Here is a 15,066-nt window from a genome sequence, read left to right as displayed (position 1 = left end):
GGTCATTCACTGCCTGCCAGTCTTTGCTCCAGCCACGCTTTCTACCTGGAATTACCCCACACTAACCCACACAATCACTCCTGTTTCTTCCTCATCCTCACCTTCTCCTTACTCCTGCTCTAGAGCCAAACTCCCCGATCTGCATTTGGGTGATTCACTCAGCATATGAGCCTAAATTCCTTAACCTATTTGTGTCTCAATTTCTTCGAATGAATACAGGGCTAACACAGAACCAGTTTCTTAAAGGCTGATGTGAGGATTAGCTGAGGTAATTCATGAAGAGTGTCACTATTATTCTTTGTGTCCCAGTATACCCCACACTTCTACTTATAACTCAGGAAACCTTGCCACCCCAGCTTATAGCCACCCATGCACACCTTTGGGGCCAGCCCTGCACACAGGTATCTAATCAATGTCTTCCAAATGAAAGAATGAGTTACCCAGAGAGAGGACTGGGACAGAACCCAGACAAAGACCAATGTAAAGAGAATAAGGAAACCACAAAGAAGAAGCAACCTAAGAAGTAAGAGGAAAATGAGGGAGAATAGTTATAATAGCAGTTCTGACCACATTTCCTTCCTGTCTTCTACTTGCTCTCTTATCTCCAACCACACTGACCTTGTGGTTAGCTTTGAACATGCTAAGCTCACTCCTGCCTCAGGGCCTTTGCATTGCCTATTCCTTTTGCCAGGGATGCTCTTTTCCCACATAATCAGATGGTTTGCTCCTTTCCTTTACTTGGTTCTCTGTTCAAATATCATTGCCTTAGAGAGGACTTTCCCCTATAAAATAGTGCCCACCCAACCAATCCAATGTCCACATAGAAAAGGTGGCATTGGATTGGGAAAAGTGGACATGGTGGCTGATGGGTATGGGGAAAGGCAGGAAGAGATGAGAGGTGGAGGCGTCTTTGGGACATGGAGCTGCCCTGGATGGTGCTCCAGGGGCAATCACTGGACATTGTAAATCCTCACAGGGCCCACTGGATGGAATGGGGGAGAATATGGGCCATGATCTGGACCATTGACCATGAGGTGCAGAGGTGCCCAAAGATGTACTTACCAAATGCAATGGATGTGTCATGATGATGGGAATGAGTGTTGCTGGGGGGGGGGGGGAGGGAGAGGTGGGGTGGGGGTGGTGGGGTTGAATGGGACCTCATATATATATATTTTTAATGTAATATTATTACAAAGTCAATTAAAAAAAAGAAAAGAATAAAAAATAAAAAATAAAATAGTGCCCACTGTGCTCTATAAGCTTCTTGGGTCCCTCATGAACCCTCCGCAGACCTAAAGCTGACAGCACAAAGCCAAGTCAGCAGGTAAAACCACAAGGCCCTTCCTGGTTCAGGCCAGGACATGATCCCTGTGCTTTCATCTGCATAGCCACAAATTGAGTCAAGTCCCAGCCATTTCTCTTTAAAAGAGACTTGTCACCCATCCTTGGTCTTGTGCACATGGTTACATAATGAGCTAAAAGCGGTCAAGAACCTAAACCTTTAAAGGACATAGAAAGAAATATCATTGGTGATACAAAGGGTTAAGGCATTAAAAACCCAGCACTTCGGAAGTCACATCATTCATTGAGCATGTATTTATTAGATGGCGTATTACAGTTCTTGATTATGCTAACCTCATTGCACATTTCTAAGGTATATGAATCTAAATGGCTGACTGAAAATAAAAAATCATGCTAAAATACAGAAAGCAGGTTACAATACAGGATCAAAAATACACATTTGGAAGGGAAGCTAATGAGGTTTACTGAAGGCTGCTGCTAATGAAATGCATACACAAGCCAAATTTCTCTCTGTTCTTAGGAACCTAAGGCACATGGTCTATAGTATAACTGTTCATTCTCTTGGCAGTCCCTGTGCTAAAGATAGGACTAAAGCATTTATTAAATCAGTCAAATGAATAGAAAAATTGAACCCTATAAGTTCCAGGCAAGAAACTTAGGTCATCCCGCATCATGATATCTAAGACCAAATCCAGTGAAATTGAAAGGGGACATTTTTTAAAGCAGTACAATTGTCAGAGAGATGATTTGTGGAAGGTTCTAAAGCCAGGCCAAGCGCTCATCAGATAATGATCTCGACAATATCCAGCCAGTAGGAAATATATTGAATGTGCTTAAATTTGTTTTTCCTAACTCATTCACTAGGTAGAAAACTCTGATGGACAAAGCTACCTTGTCATGTTTTAGGCTTGGGCTTAAAATTTAATGTGGATTTCGTAGTCAAGTGTATTCACCACTTCAGGGATGGGGAGGATGTTCAAGAATATTTTTTGAAATAGCACAAATTATAATAAATATGCTCACTTAAATTAGTTTCAGTTTCTTTCAAGTCTCAGAGGAAAAAAACCTAATTCTTAGTTTAAAAAAATCTGCCACCTTTTTCCTTTAATTACTGAAATATACTAGCTGTTCAATATCATTTCATTTACTCTGACTTCATTTTCTCCACCTGGGTGCCCAATTAAACTTCTAGAAATTTATAGAAGTGGTTATTACGTAAACCTATTGTTGACAGTATCCCTCTGATAAGGAAAGGTGTAAAAATAGATATTGTCAATGAATCTTCTTAAAACACCATGAGGATACTGAATTATGCCCAGATGGTAACCCGAGAACTACAGTGTTATGTGTTCAATGTATATCCCAGCAAGAACAACTCACATCCCAGCAAAAATGCTCCCAGTTAAAAAAAAAAAATAGGCCACTACTATGCAATTTGTTATCTGCTCACAGTTTCTTAGCAGTTCCCAAGCACATCAATCACAAACGCTGAGAACAACCTGAGTGATCATTTCAAACAGCTTAAATCCCCAGAAAGAGAAAGAGAGACTAGTCCCTTTAACCTTGGGAAAATCGGCAGGGGACATCACTGGCCGGGCAAAGGGAGCCTCCACACCAAAGAGCACCAATCCGCCCAGCAGCCCCAAGCTTGGAGATGTCCCTGCATAACTGGCCACAACTGCTCACAACTTTCTCATTAAAACGTGAAATCTAGATGTTATCATCGCAGCCGACTGCAAGTAAGGGGAAGGGAGGGAGTTCTACTTGAGTTTCTGCCTCCTATAAAGTCTCCACAGCATCTCTGATAAAGGACTGGAGAGAATTGCTTTTTCCACCTAAGCGGGAACGTTGATAAAGAAGCTTTGCTGGCCTCCCCCTGCACGCTGGGACTTCCAGCTGAGTTGGAAACCTTCACACTGTGAGTTCGTTTTCCTTCAGAATTGTGCAATGCCGTGTGTGTGTGTGTGTGTGTGTGTGTGTGTTTAACAAAAAAGGGGGGAACGTGAACAATGTCTTTTACTTCCATGGAACATTTTTATCCAAGCTGATTCTTTTCATACTAAAACATATTTTGGGTGCATATTATTTTAACTCCACAGCATCTGTCAGAGAGATGCTCCCATCTCAAATTTACAGATGGAGAAATGCAGAAACAGAAAAGTTTAAATAACTTGCCCAAGGTCAGTCAGGGACAAGACAAGCGCTGACCGATCTAACTCCAAGTCTCCCACTGCCATATCCCTTCCCCTGAGCGGTCCGAAGCGAGTGGAATTTTTCTGGAGTTCCGAAGACCCAGCTCCCAGGCACCTCCCAAATTTTACTCCACTGGCTATTTCTACAAACATCCCCTTTACCGGGTACCGGCAGCCCTCAATCGCGTGCAGCATCGATCCCCCCGCCGGAAGGCCAGCGCGCGCTGCAGCGGGCTCCTCTTCTCCCAGACTCTCCCGCAAAGTCGAATCCCGAAGTTTCCTGGGGGTACTCAGACGGCCCCCAACACTCCACCCGCCCCAGCAGCCACGGGAGCCCGCGACGGCCTGCCATTACCGTATGCAGAGAGGGAGGCCATCCTGGCCCGCGTCCTGCCCAAGCCGGCCAGGGCATCGGCGACAGCGGCCGCCTGCACGCTGCGCCCCTGGACGGCCCGCGCCGCGCGCGGCGAATGCATGCGCTTGGCTCCCGCGGCGCCCGGCCGCCCCGCTCCTGAGCATGCCCAGTCAGCCGGTCGCGATCGCCCAGGAGAGGTGGCGGCGCGCAGGTGCCCCCTGCCTGGTCTCGACTGCAAGGGTGGGGGGAGCGAGGGCGCAGAGTGGCTGCCGCGATCTGGGTGCCCGCGGGGATTGAACCTGCAGCGGGGGCGCGCGGCCGTGGAGAGGAGGGGCGAAGCAGGAGGTGGGAGGTGCTGGGCGGGGGCGCGCGGCGGTTTCGGCCCAGCCAGCCTGGCGTCGGGAGGGATCCCAGCTGGGTCCACGCCTAGCAAGGTGCCCTCCAGCCTCCCAGTGTGGTGATGGCAGGGCTTATGGGGGCAAACGCAGGAACGGGGAATCTCGGGCACGCCACAGACTCCTGGATCTTAAGCCAATAACTCCCTTCCTCGATAGTACTCCTGGGGACACCAAGTGGGTTTGGCCGCTGGGGGTGGGTCCGGCCGCTTGGGACTCTCGGGCGCGATTGCTAGCCCAGAGGACAGTCTCTGGAAGGGTTTGCCTCCGGACACCCGAGGCCAAAGCCCAGGAGCGAGTGGCAACCCGATCCTGCGGTCTTCTATTAACGACGTCGTTGACCGCTAACTACCAAGTCCCTCTTCTGACCCAGCAGTTCAGACCTGTCCCAGCACGTCATCCTGTCACCCTGATTCGCGCGTCTGTCTACCCACAAGGCTGTGACCAGTGTCCTCTTCCTTCTCTGTGAGTCCCAGCAACAGCCAGCGCCTGGCTCGGGGTGCGAATTCAAACAACATCAGGTCCCTCACGGGGTTCTCATTTGGAAACAGTTGGCTGGGAAATGGGACGGGATGGGGGAGCAGGAGAAAGAGGCCCGAGGAGCCAGTGGCACCCATGGGGGTGAGAGGATGCAGCAGAAAAGGGAGGCCACCGGACGTCTCCTCAGGTGTCAGGAGCATCGGAAACTTTGCAGTTCCCAAGTGTAAGGTCACGGCCACGGTGAGCGCACCCGGAGCTTCCTGGCGCAGGGTGGACGGCGGTGATCGCCAAGGAATCGCGGCCTCGGAAAAGGCCAGCCCGCACGAATCCGAGGTGATGCGGTCAAGGCTATTAAACTGCGTTTAGGGTTGTATCAACTTGAGGGCAGGCACCGAAGGCAGAGAAATCTGGCGGAGGCGAAACCCGGCCTTTCTTTAGGAAGCCCGAAAGCGCGTGCCCCGCGGTCAGCTTTTAGCTTTCGACCCCCTTGACCCTCCTTGTTTTCCGGCTGTTCCGGGAGAGCCAGGAGGCGGCAGCCGTGGTGGGTGGACAGGGCTCTAGGGTTAAATGTCGGTGCCCACACTTCCTCCACGTGAGCGCAGCGCTGAGACTTTCTGGACCGTGCAGCCGCGGGAGGAGCCAGGCAGAGAGGAGCGCCGGGCCGGCCGGGCAGTGAGAGCTCAGGATCTGGCCTTTCATGCGCTGGATCTGCCAACTACCACGGGGGTGTTCCTTTGTCAAGACGCCCTCTCTGAGCCTTCATTGCCCCTTCCCTAAGGTGGCCGTTACCCGCTGTTACTGCCATACCCACCTCAACTGGACGGTGGTGGGGATCAGCAGGGATACGAACAGCCCGTTTTCCCTGAGACTGATTTGGACACGGCTCGGCCCCAGAGCTTGCCCAGCTGCCCCTCATCTTCGGCCTCACACTTCACGGAAGTCTAGAGCCTTTGGAAAGCAGCCGTCAGCTCCGGGTGGTGGGGGAGCCCCCTCTCTCCCGTGGGCAAGACGCGCGCCAGGCCTGCCTCTCGAGAGCACGGTCGGCGACCTCCGCCGCCTCAGGTGCCGCAGCGCCCCTGTGCGGCGCTCACGGCAATCCTCTGCACTACCGATGCCCCCCAGGGCCCGCCCTCCGCCCTGGGCTTGAGGCTGCTCTCCCTGCGTCCCCTCTGTGCCCGCGGCTGGGACCCAAGGCCATTTCCAAGTTGTCTTCTGACGTCCAGCTCTGTCTCCTTCCTTTACTTCCACGTTTCAGCTCTCAGCTCAGGTCGGGTCATGAGAGAGGACAGTCATAATGAGTTACAAATTGCACTTTAATTCTTCTTGGCAGCTCTTTCTAATTAGCAGGAACTAAAAGTAAGTGCATAATTAATTAACCTCTTTCTAGGCCTCCTGAACTGCCCACATAATACACTTCAAGTCCTAGAGATATTCAGTCCCCTCAATAGAATTAGGGTTAAGAACACCGGGCCTTTCTTTGAGGAATTAAGGAACAAATACACCTCTTTCTTTCACTGTCAGGTTCAAGAGCTTTCCCATTGTTCTCAGGCCCTGTGCTGTCGGGAGCTAGGGGGATGATTTAGCCACCTCCTTGACTCCGGTCTGTAGGTGGAACAGGGCTCCCTCTACCTCACATTCTTGAAGTGGACCCTAGAGGACCAAGAATTAGGATACCCTTGATAAAGCACAGGATGTCACAGAAACCCCCCGGGGAAGCAAATTGTTCCGTCTCTGAATTCAGAGAACTTCACCAAGGCAGTGACATTTGAAAGATGAGGTCCAGGAACTGTGGTAAACTGCCAGTAAAATTCCTTAATACCCAGCTTGTCAGTCAAATGTTCTTTTGTCATATTCCTTTGCCATGTATTCAGGAGTTAAATATGAACTACCACAACGTTGGTAGCCCTAAAATCCAGGAAACTGTTTTTTTGTTTGTTTGTTTTTCAGACGATAGATTGAGAGAACTAATTCCCCTTTCTTTTTCAGCATTCTCTGAACTTGAACTATTGGACTTACTATTAACTGGGATCCTTAGGACTACTGCACTTTTCTGTCACGTGGAAATATCCTCTACTTTCCCTTCCGGGTTCCACTGACTTCCATCTTCTTGCTTGCACAGTGGTTTCTCCTTCCTTGTCCAATTTCCTTTGCTTATAGGGACTTAAGCCACATTGAATTAAGGCCCACCCTTACTCAATTTGGGTACACCCTAACTAATATCTTCAATGGTCCTATTGACTAATGGATTCACACACACAGGCTAGAGATTGGGACCTGAATATGCCTTTTGTGGAGGACATGTTTCAATCCCAACATTACCTCCTCTGTATTCTCATAATGTCTAATGTCTTTATTATAGCATTTATCACATCATAGTATAATTTATTTACCATCCCTCTCCCTAATGGAGAGCAAGGACTGTGTCTTATATTTCAGTGTATCCAAACAACACCTAGCACAGTACTTGGCCCATATTAGGTACTCAATAAGTATTCATTGAATGAATAAATGGGTGAGAGTAAAAATGTATGCAGTAAGATTGGGAAGCGGGCAGTGCTTGGTGGCCTGAGATGGGTGAGTTTTTTCTGTGCATTTCAACCAACTTCCTCACTCAGGGAAGACTGTTGAATGGAGACCATTTAACATGCTTCAGAAGGACCAGAAAACTGTGTCAGAAGTGCAATGTCTGTTTTGTTTAAGATTTGTCTTAAAAGGGGTTCGCTAATGTAACATTTGTGTGATCTATGTAACTTTTTTAAAAAAAGAAAAAATAATAATAAAAAATAAAAAAATCAAGTAGTACTGTATCACAGCCCAAAGTATAAAATAAATGTCATGCATCAATCCTGATATAAATAAATTATTGATTTTTTAAAAAATTTTTAAAAGGGGGTTTCTCGATCTGGTACCTGTGAAACTCTCCCTTGACTGAGGGATTGATTGGGAAAAGGTCTTAGGCTTCATGGGGTTCACAGATCCCCTGAAAATTACTTCCAACTTTGAGTGTGTATTTCTGAGGAGAAGATCTATAATTTTCATCAGCCTGACCCAATATAGATTTTTAAAATATGTGATGTAATGATTATTTCACATCCAAAAATATACCCTGTAAAGAAAACTAATTGCATATTAGATCCTTTTGTCTAACAATACCCTCTTGAATGTGTACTATAATTTGCTATACTGGAAGAAAAATTAAAATAAAATAAAATGACACCTTTGTTTCTCAAAATTCCAAAATTAAATAAAAGTCAGCCTCTTATAGTTCAATTAGGGCTTTTAAATGAGAAGATAAAATCCTTAATTAAACAAGTTATATGGGAGAAAGAAAACTTTGACGTCAAAAAACACATCAAGTTCATATCTGGGGACTTTAAATGAATATTTATAATTCACTCCTTAAAAAGTTGGCAGACTTTTAACATCAAAAGTAGCTAAAGTAGGACGGGCTCCTGGGGAATGTCTAAATGCTCATTCTGCCAGAGTGGGTGTCACCATGGGGTAGAAACCCAAGTAGTGAGAGTGGGGGTGGACCCACATCCTGGGGAGGACTAATGCCACCAAATAGAGGGAACTGTATCCCTCGAGAGAAAGGGTGGCTCCCAGGGCATTGGGGCAGTTGAGCAAGTTAGGTCCTGAACACTATTCCATCTATCTCTGGAAGTGGCTCCTCAGGAAACGGAGGTTGGCTGTCACTGTGGGCACCAAGGTGGAAGGGAAAATGGACGTTAAATGTGTGGAACCAAGGTAAATGGGGGATAAGAGAGGAGTTCCTTGAGAGTACACAAGGATGGATATAAAACATGTAATATTACACCATAACATATAGGAGATGTCAGACTGATAATGTAAACCATAATGTAAAACATAGGATAACTAAGAATGTAAAGAACTGTATATCCTAAAGTATGCACCATAATGTAAGCACAGATGTCACCTTGTTAGAAAGCTAATGTCTCAGACTCTGTACATCACGTTAAGTAAATATGATATGAATAAGGTGTAAGAGTATCGCTATGGAAGGAAAAAGGGTTTGTGGTGGATGTATGGGAGTGCTGTATATTATATATATGCATTGCTGTGGTCTAGGACTCCTGTGAAGAGAAGCTGAATAATTAGGGGGGGGAAAAAAAAAAAAAAAAGATATGATGTAGAATTTTTTCAAGTCAACATTCTTTATCTAAGTTCTTTATCTAACTTTATCCAAGTTCTTTATCTAACCTTTAAATCCATCGCTATATGCCATTCCCTGGTAAGGGACCATGACATTATATCGGGCTTCAAATTTCGGGGAGTTCTGGATCACAGAGTGTTTCAACAATGGCAATGGAGGGATACTGGTATGGGATACCAATGACAGGTAATATATGGCTGACAGGGAGCTGTACAGAACATGTGTCCAGGGTGCATGGTAATGTTTGGATATACTCATAGTGGCAACAATTAAAAACCACAGCAGGGGGGGGTACTGGATTCCTGGCCAATGGTGTTCTGTCATGGTCCCTAGGGGAGCAGCGATAGTCTCCCAGGTACAGCGGCGGGGACCGGGAGGGAGTGAGGGTTCAACAGTGAGCCCCTGATGCTAATGACTATGCTTGTGAGCCGATAAGCCTAAAATAAGAACAAGGCCTAGAGCAACATTGTGCCTGGGAATTTCCTCCTGTCAGCCTTCATGTTACTCAAATGTGGCCAGTCTCGAAGCCAAACTCAGCATGTAAATGCAATGCCTTCCCCCCAGCGTGGGACATGACACCCGGGGATGAGCCTCCCTGGCACCGAGGGACCACTATCAACTACCAACTGATGATGCAACTGGAAAATGACCTTATACGGAAGGTTCAATGTGGATCAGCAGAATATCCCTGTCTACATAAAATAACATGACTTTAAAATGCTGTCTGACCTAAAGTAAGGGGGAAATGGAAAAGAGAAATGAGTTTATATGGCTACGAGTTTCTAAAAAAGAGTCTGGAGGCTGGCAGAAGGATTGCCCTCATGCACAACTGAGCAGAGTCAGAGAGACAGATAAAGCAGATACAACCCCCAGATATCGGTTCCTTCGAGGGCTAAAGAGACCCATGGGAGTTATGGTCATGGCCGATGGGGTTAAATACCAGGTCAGATGGCCCCTTTTTGGAACTGGTGTTTATGTGTGATGAATCTGGACTCAGATGGGATCTTACTTCATAAGACTTTCATGCTAAGGTGATGGAGGTGCAGTTAATGTTGGGGTTTAAGATATATTTAGCGGATTTGAATCTCTGGACTGACAATGTGATAGCCAGGTCCTGAGCCTCAACAGACTCCAGCACCTACAATATGATTTATTGGACTTATCACACTCAGCTAAGATGGAGTTGAAGAAGGACAACCACCACACCATGGAGCCTAGAGTGATTACAACTGAAAGTGGGAGGATTGCATCCAACATCCATGTGGAATCTGAGCCTCCTCTTGACATAGAGGTGCAATGGACACAACCAATCCAATGTCCACATAGAAGAGGTGGCATTGGATTGGGAAAAGTGGACATGGTGGCTGATGGGTATGGGGAAAGGCAGGAAGAGATGAGAGGTGGAGGCGTCTTTGGGACATGGAGCTGCCCTGGATGGTGCTTCAGAAGCAATCACCGGACATTGTAAATCCTCACAGGGCCCACTGGATGGAATGGAGGAGAGTATGGGCCATGATGTGGACCATTGACTATGAGGTGCAGAGGTGACCAAAGATGTACTTACCAAATCCAATGGATGTGTCATGATGATGGGAACGAGTGTTGCTGGGGGGGGGGGGGGGGGGAGAGGTGGGGTGGGGGGGGGTGGGATTGAATGGGACCTCACATATATATTTTTAATGTAATATTATTACAAAATCAATTAAAAAAAAGTAAAAAAAAAAAAAAGTAGCTAAAGTTTATTGTGTATCATGAATAGTTCTAAATGATAAAAGAGGGACTAAATAATGATGCAGATACTACTATTATGACCACTGACAGATAGGGAAACTGAGGCACAGGGTTAACTGCTAGTACAGTATGGATCCAGGATTTGAAACCAGATTCCACAACCCATGATATCCTTCTTTCTAATATTGTTGAAGGTACATAAACCATCTGATTGTTTTCCTTCTATGTTTTATTTCTATTTAAAATATAATTGTACAGATATTTTTCCTTTTAAAAAATAGATATTTTATACTGAAAGGCAGTAAGGTGTAATGGTAAAGAAGAGGCTAAATGAGATTTTCTAAATACTTCAGAGCCAGCCAGTTAAAACAGACTGAAAAAGAAGGAAACATGAGCAGTGAGCTCTTATGTCACGGAATAGAATGGATTATTTAATTCTGGCTTCCTGGTCTCCATTTCTCAAGTGTCATGAAAACCCCTCTTCAATTTAAAGCAGAAAAAACTTTTGCCTATAATATGGGCTTGGGACTGCTTCCTGCATTCTGTCCTTGTATGAGTGTCTTTTTCTAAAGTATCACACTAATTATCCTCTTGACAATTTAATTGAATTTAGGATAAAATAGAGGTCACTTTGGGGGGACATTGCCTTATCAAGTCCCATGCATTAATACAGAGAAAATTTATCATAGGATCCAACCATGTTTACCTTAAATGTGCTTTATTTTGTTATGTTATAGAAATGACATATGATTCTTTTCTGAAAACAGACATATCTCATCCTCAAATTCTGGGTTTTGCAGTGGCTGTACAGGTGAAAATGATTTATATTCAGATCCATTTGGATAGGGTTGAAATTGATCCACCTTATTCTGAATTCATATTTATGAAAAACATTGTTACAAATTGCCAGCTCTCTGTGCTAAAATTTTTTGATATTAGAAACTATTTTCCATGTCTTAGAAAGCAACTCATGAGAATACTGCCTCCTGAACACCATTAAAGAAGAGTCCTACACACCAAATATTTCTTCTGAAGTTTGCTCATTAAGTGGTTTGCCTGACATGGAGGGAACTGTCCTGGGGCATGTATTGTCCAGAACAGGAGCGGAGGAGACAAGGGAAGCTTGACTCAGCTCACTAGATGATAAACTATACAAGAACAGGATTTGGATTTTATTTCTCTTACCTAGTGCACCACAGGGTAGGAGGCAAATAAATATTTATTACTTAGAGACTTGAAGGCTGGCAGTACAAAGAGACTTAGAAAAGAGCACTGGTTCTGGAGTCAACCTGGGTTCCAACTCCACCACTTATTAGTTGCGTGTCCTTAGGCAAATAACTTAAACTAGGCCATGGTTCCTCATCTGTGAAATGCACATAATAATAATACCCACAGCATAGGATTGTTCAGAGTATTGAATGCTTTTATATGTCTAAAGCCTTTGGACCAGTTCTCAACTAATGTTAACCAATATTATTCTGTCTAATAATCCAGGATTCTTTTAAGGAGCTTCAAGAATGCCAACCAAGTAGTATTTCCTTTCTGTTCCCTCCACCAAGGTACGATATTGAAAATACTTCACAGCCAAAATTGTACCAGGGACTGCCAATCAAACAGGGCCCCCATTTGAACCAGGCTTAATACATTAGCTGCTGAGTTGTGGAGAAATCTAGGCAAATAAGGGGCCAGGCAAAGGGTGGGTGGAGGCTCTCAGGCCTGTTTACCAACCAGTGGGGGGGTATTTCAGTGCTTTAAAATGGGTATCAGTGTGTCCTGGCAGCATATCAGTTCTGCTTCACACCTTCCTGCCCTAGACATCCATACTGCCTATCTCTCCAATCACTCCATAGAATAAACTAGACCTTCTCATTCCAAACATTGCTTTAGTTTCTAATTCCCTAGTGAGAGAAGTGAAAACAAGCATAATGGGATTCTCAGAACGTAGATAACAAATTAATAGTTTGGAGAGACATTTTAAATCCTTTCTTTATGAGCATACCTTGAATAAGGATATTTTAAGTATCTGCTTAATAGAACATGTAGTATGGGGGCAAAGGATGGAGAGGAAAGGAGTGGTAAAATCCAAGGGATTTTTAAATAGCACTAACTAAATCATCTAAAATAAATAAACCAATAATTAAAAGAAATGCTCAACAGATTTTGTTAGCTGCCTACTGAGAATAAATATCAGATGAGAAGAATATGCTCATTAGGGAGGAAAATATTTGCCTCTGCTGTAGAAAATCAGACTAGGAAATAATAAGTAAACAAAACTTGGAAAAGATGGGAGAAATGGCAGCAGAATCCAAAATGAAAAGAATATGTTAAATGAAAAAACTCCGTAATTCTCTAAAATGATTGGGGAATCATTGGTTTGTACTGAGGCTTCCCCATTTCGGGAAACAACCCACAAATGAAGCATGTATCTTAAAAATGAATAAATAAAATAAAACAAGATAGCTGTCCTAGCAATGATATCATTTGCATTTATTTCAGCTTCACTTTTTTCCATTTTCACAATTGAATTCTTGTTTATTACTGAACTTTGCAACATCTCTGCTACCCATCTAGAGTCACCATATTTTTAATCCAGCCCCACATACCGATTTCTTCATTCTTATATTAATAATTCTTAGTTCTTTAACAGGTGTCAGAAACGTAGTAGTTAATAGGGAAATTGGTAGTAAGAATGGGCAAAAATTCAAAAGGAATAGCATTGAGCAGAAAAAAAATAAAGTTTTAAAACACAAATTTCTATAAAAGGCAATTTATCAGATCAGTCCCACAAAGTTGTGTTCTACTACATTTAAAGGAAGAAAAGTGTTTTAAATTCAATGACATATGCTCCAGCATGGGTCAGAGTGTTCTCTGGGAAGTGAAAAGAGAACATGAGCAGCCTCTGCCCCCCACAGTTTTGAACAACTATCAAGAACTGGAAGAAAGTTCTAGGAAACAGAAAGGATCACTGTATGGATAAACTCTGAAGGATAACACCACACAAGATCAATCTTCAAAGACTAGGAAAGGTGCTTTCATTTTTCCATGTTTTAAATTGTTTATTGTTTGGTTAAAAATAAACATTCAAAGAAAACGCTACCAAAACACTAGATGGAAACAAGCCTAAGGAAAAGATGCCTCAGAGTCTAAATTCCAGTGATAACATATTAAAATATCACAACATCCAGGTTCCAGCAAAAAATTACAAATCATACAAAAAAAGAGGAAGCAATGGCCAAGCAAAGGAAAAAGCATTAGAAGCCATCAATGAGGAGGATCACACCTGGGATATTCCAGACAGAGACATTTTAAAAACAAGCCCTAAAGAATTAAAAGAAAATATGGAAAAAGAACTAAAGGAAATCAGGAAATAATAGATGAACACGAAGTGAATATCAATAGAGAGATGGAAATTATGTAAAGGAATCAAACAGAGCTGAAGACCACAGTAACAGAAATTTAAAATTCCTTAGAGGGGTTTATCAGCAGATTGGAGCTAACAGAAGTAGGAATCAGCGAGCTTGAAGATTCAACATTGAAATCATCTAGTCTGAAGAGTAGAAAATGGAAGGAATGACGAAAAGTGAACACAGTCTGAGGAACATATGGGACACCATCATAGCAATATACATATTGTGGGAGTCTCAAAAGAAGAAGAAAGAGGAAGGGACAGAGAGGATATTCAAAGAAATAATGGCTGAAAATTTCCCAACTATAACTAAAGACATGAATATACACACCCAAGACACTCAATGAACTCCAAACAGGATAAACCCAAATAGACCCACACAATGCCATGTTATAATCAAACTGTCAAAAGTCAATGATAAAGAAAGAATTCTGAAAGCCTCAAAAGAGAAGCAACATGACACATACAAGGGAGTCCCAATAAGATTAAATTCTGATTTCTTGTCAGAAACTATGGAGACAAAAAGGCATTGGGAAGGCATTTAACGTGCTGAAAGCAAAAGTTGCTGAATTCTATATCCAGTAAAACTGTCTTTCAAAAACAAGGGATGGCTTAAGACATTCCCAGATAAAAGCTGAGGGAATTCATCACCACTAGACCACCCCTACAGGAAATGCTAAAGGGAGTGCTACAGGTTGAAAAGAAAGAACACTAGACAATTGATTGAAGACACATCAAGAAATAAAGATCTCCAGTAAAGATAACCTTTGTAATCTTGGGGTAGGCAATAGTTCCAAGACAAAATGTTAAAATCATGAACCACTTAAAAATTTATAAATAGACTTCATCAAATGATACACTTTGGCTGTTCAAAAGACACCACTAAGAAAACAAAAAGAAAAGTCACAGACTGGAAGAAAGTATTCTCAATATTTATATATGACAGAGGACTTGTATCTAGAATATATAAAGAATTACTACAACTCAATAATAAGACAAATAATTTCATCAAGAAAATGAGAAAAAAATAT

The 15,066-nt window shown here is 43.6% G+C and overlaps 1 protein-coding gene across 1 annotated transcript in view; it reads right to left on the bottom strand.

Annotated features, from left to right (window-relative positions):
• The window catches only part of LOC131280709 (uncharacterized), a 30,485-nt gene extending 24,845 nt beyond the window's left edge, over positions 1–5,640 (bottom strand). Inside the window, exons 1-3 of the mRNA XM_058309120.1 lie at positions 5,536–5,640; positions 4,679–5,080; positions 3,850–4,318 (exon numbers count right to left, since the gene is read on the bottom strand). Coding sequence (XP_058165103.1) covers positions 3,850–4,318; positions 4,679–5,080; positions 5,536–5,640 — 976 coding nt within the window. The remainder of the gene's footprint in view (positions 1–3,849; positions 4,319–4,678; positions 5,081–5,535) is intronic.
• Positions 5,641–15,066: the final 9,426 nt, after the last annotated feature.

The sequence above is a fragment of the Dasypus novemcinctus genome, chromosome 12 (genome assembly GCF_030445035.2).
Source record: "Dasypus novemcinctus isolate mDasNov1 chromosome 12, mDasNov1.1.hap2, whole genome shotgun sequence".
NCBI lineage: Eukaryota > Metazoa > Chordata > Mammalia > Cingulata > Dasypodidae > Dasypus > Dasypus novemcinctus.
This window is presented reverse-complemented; position numbering and strand designations above follow the sequence as displayed.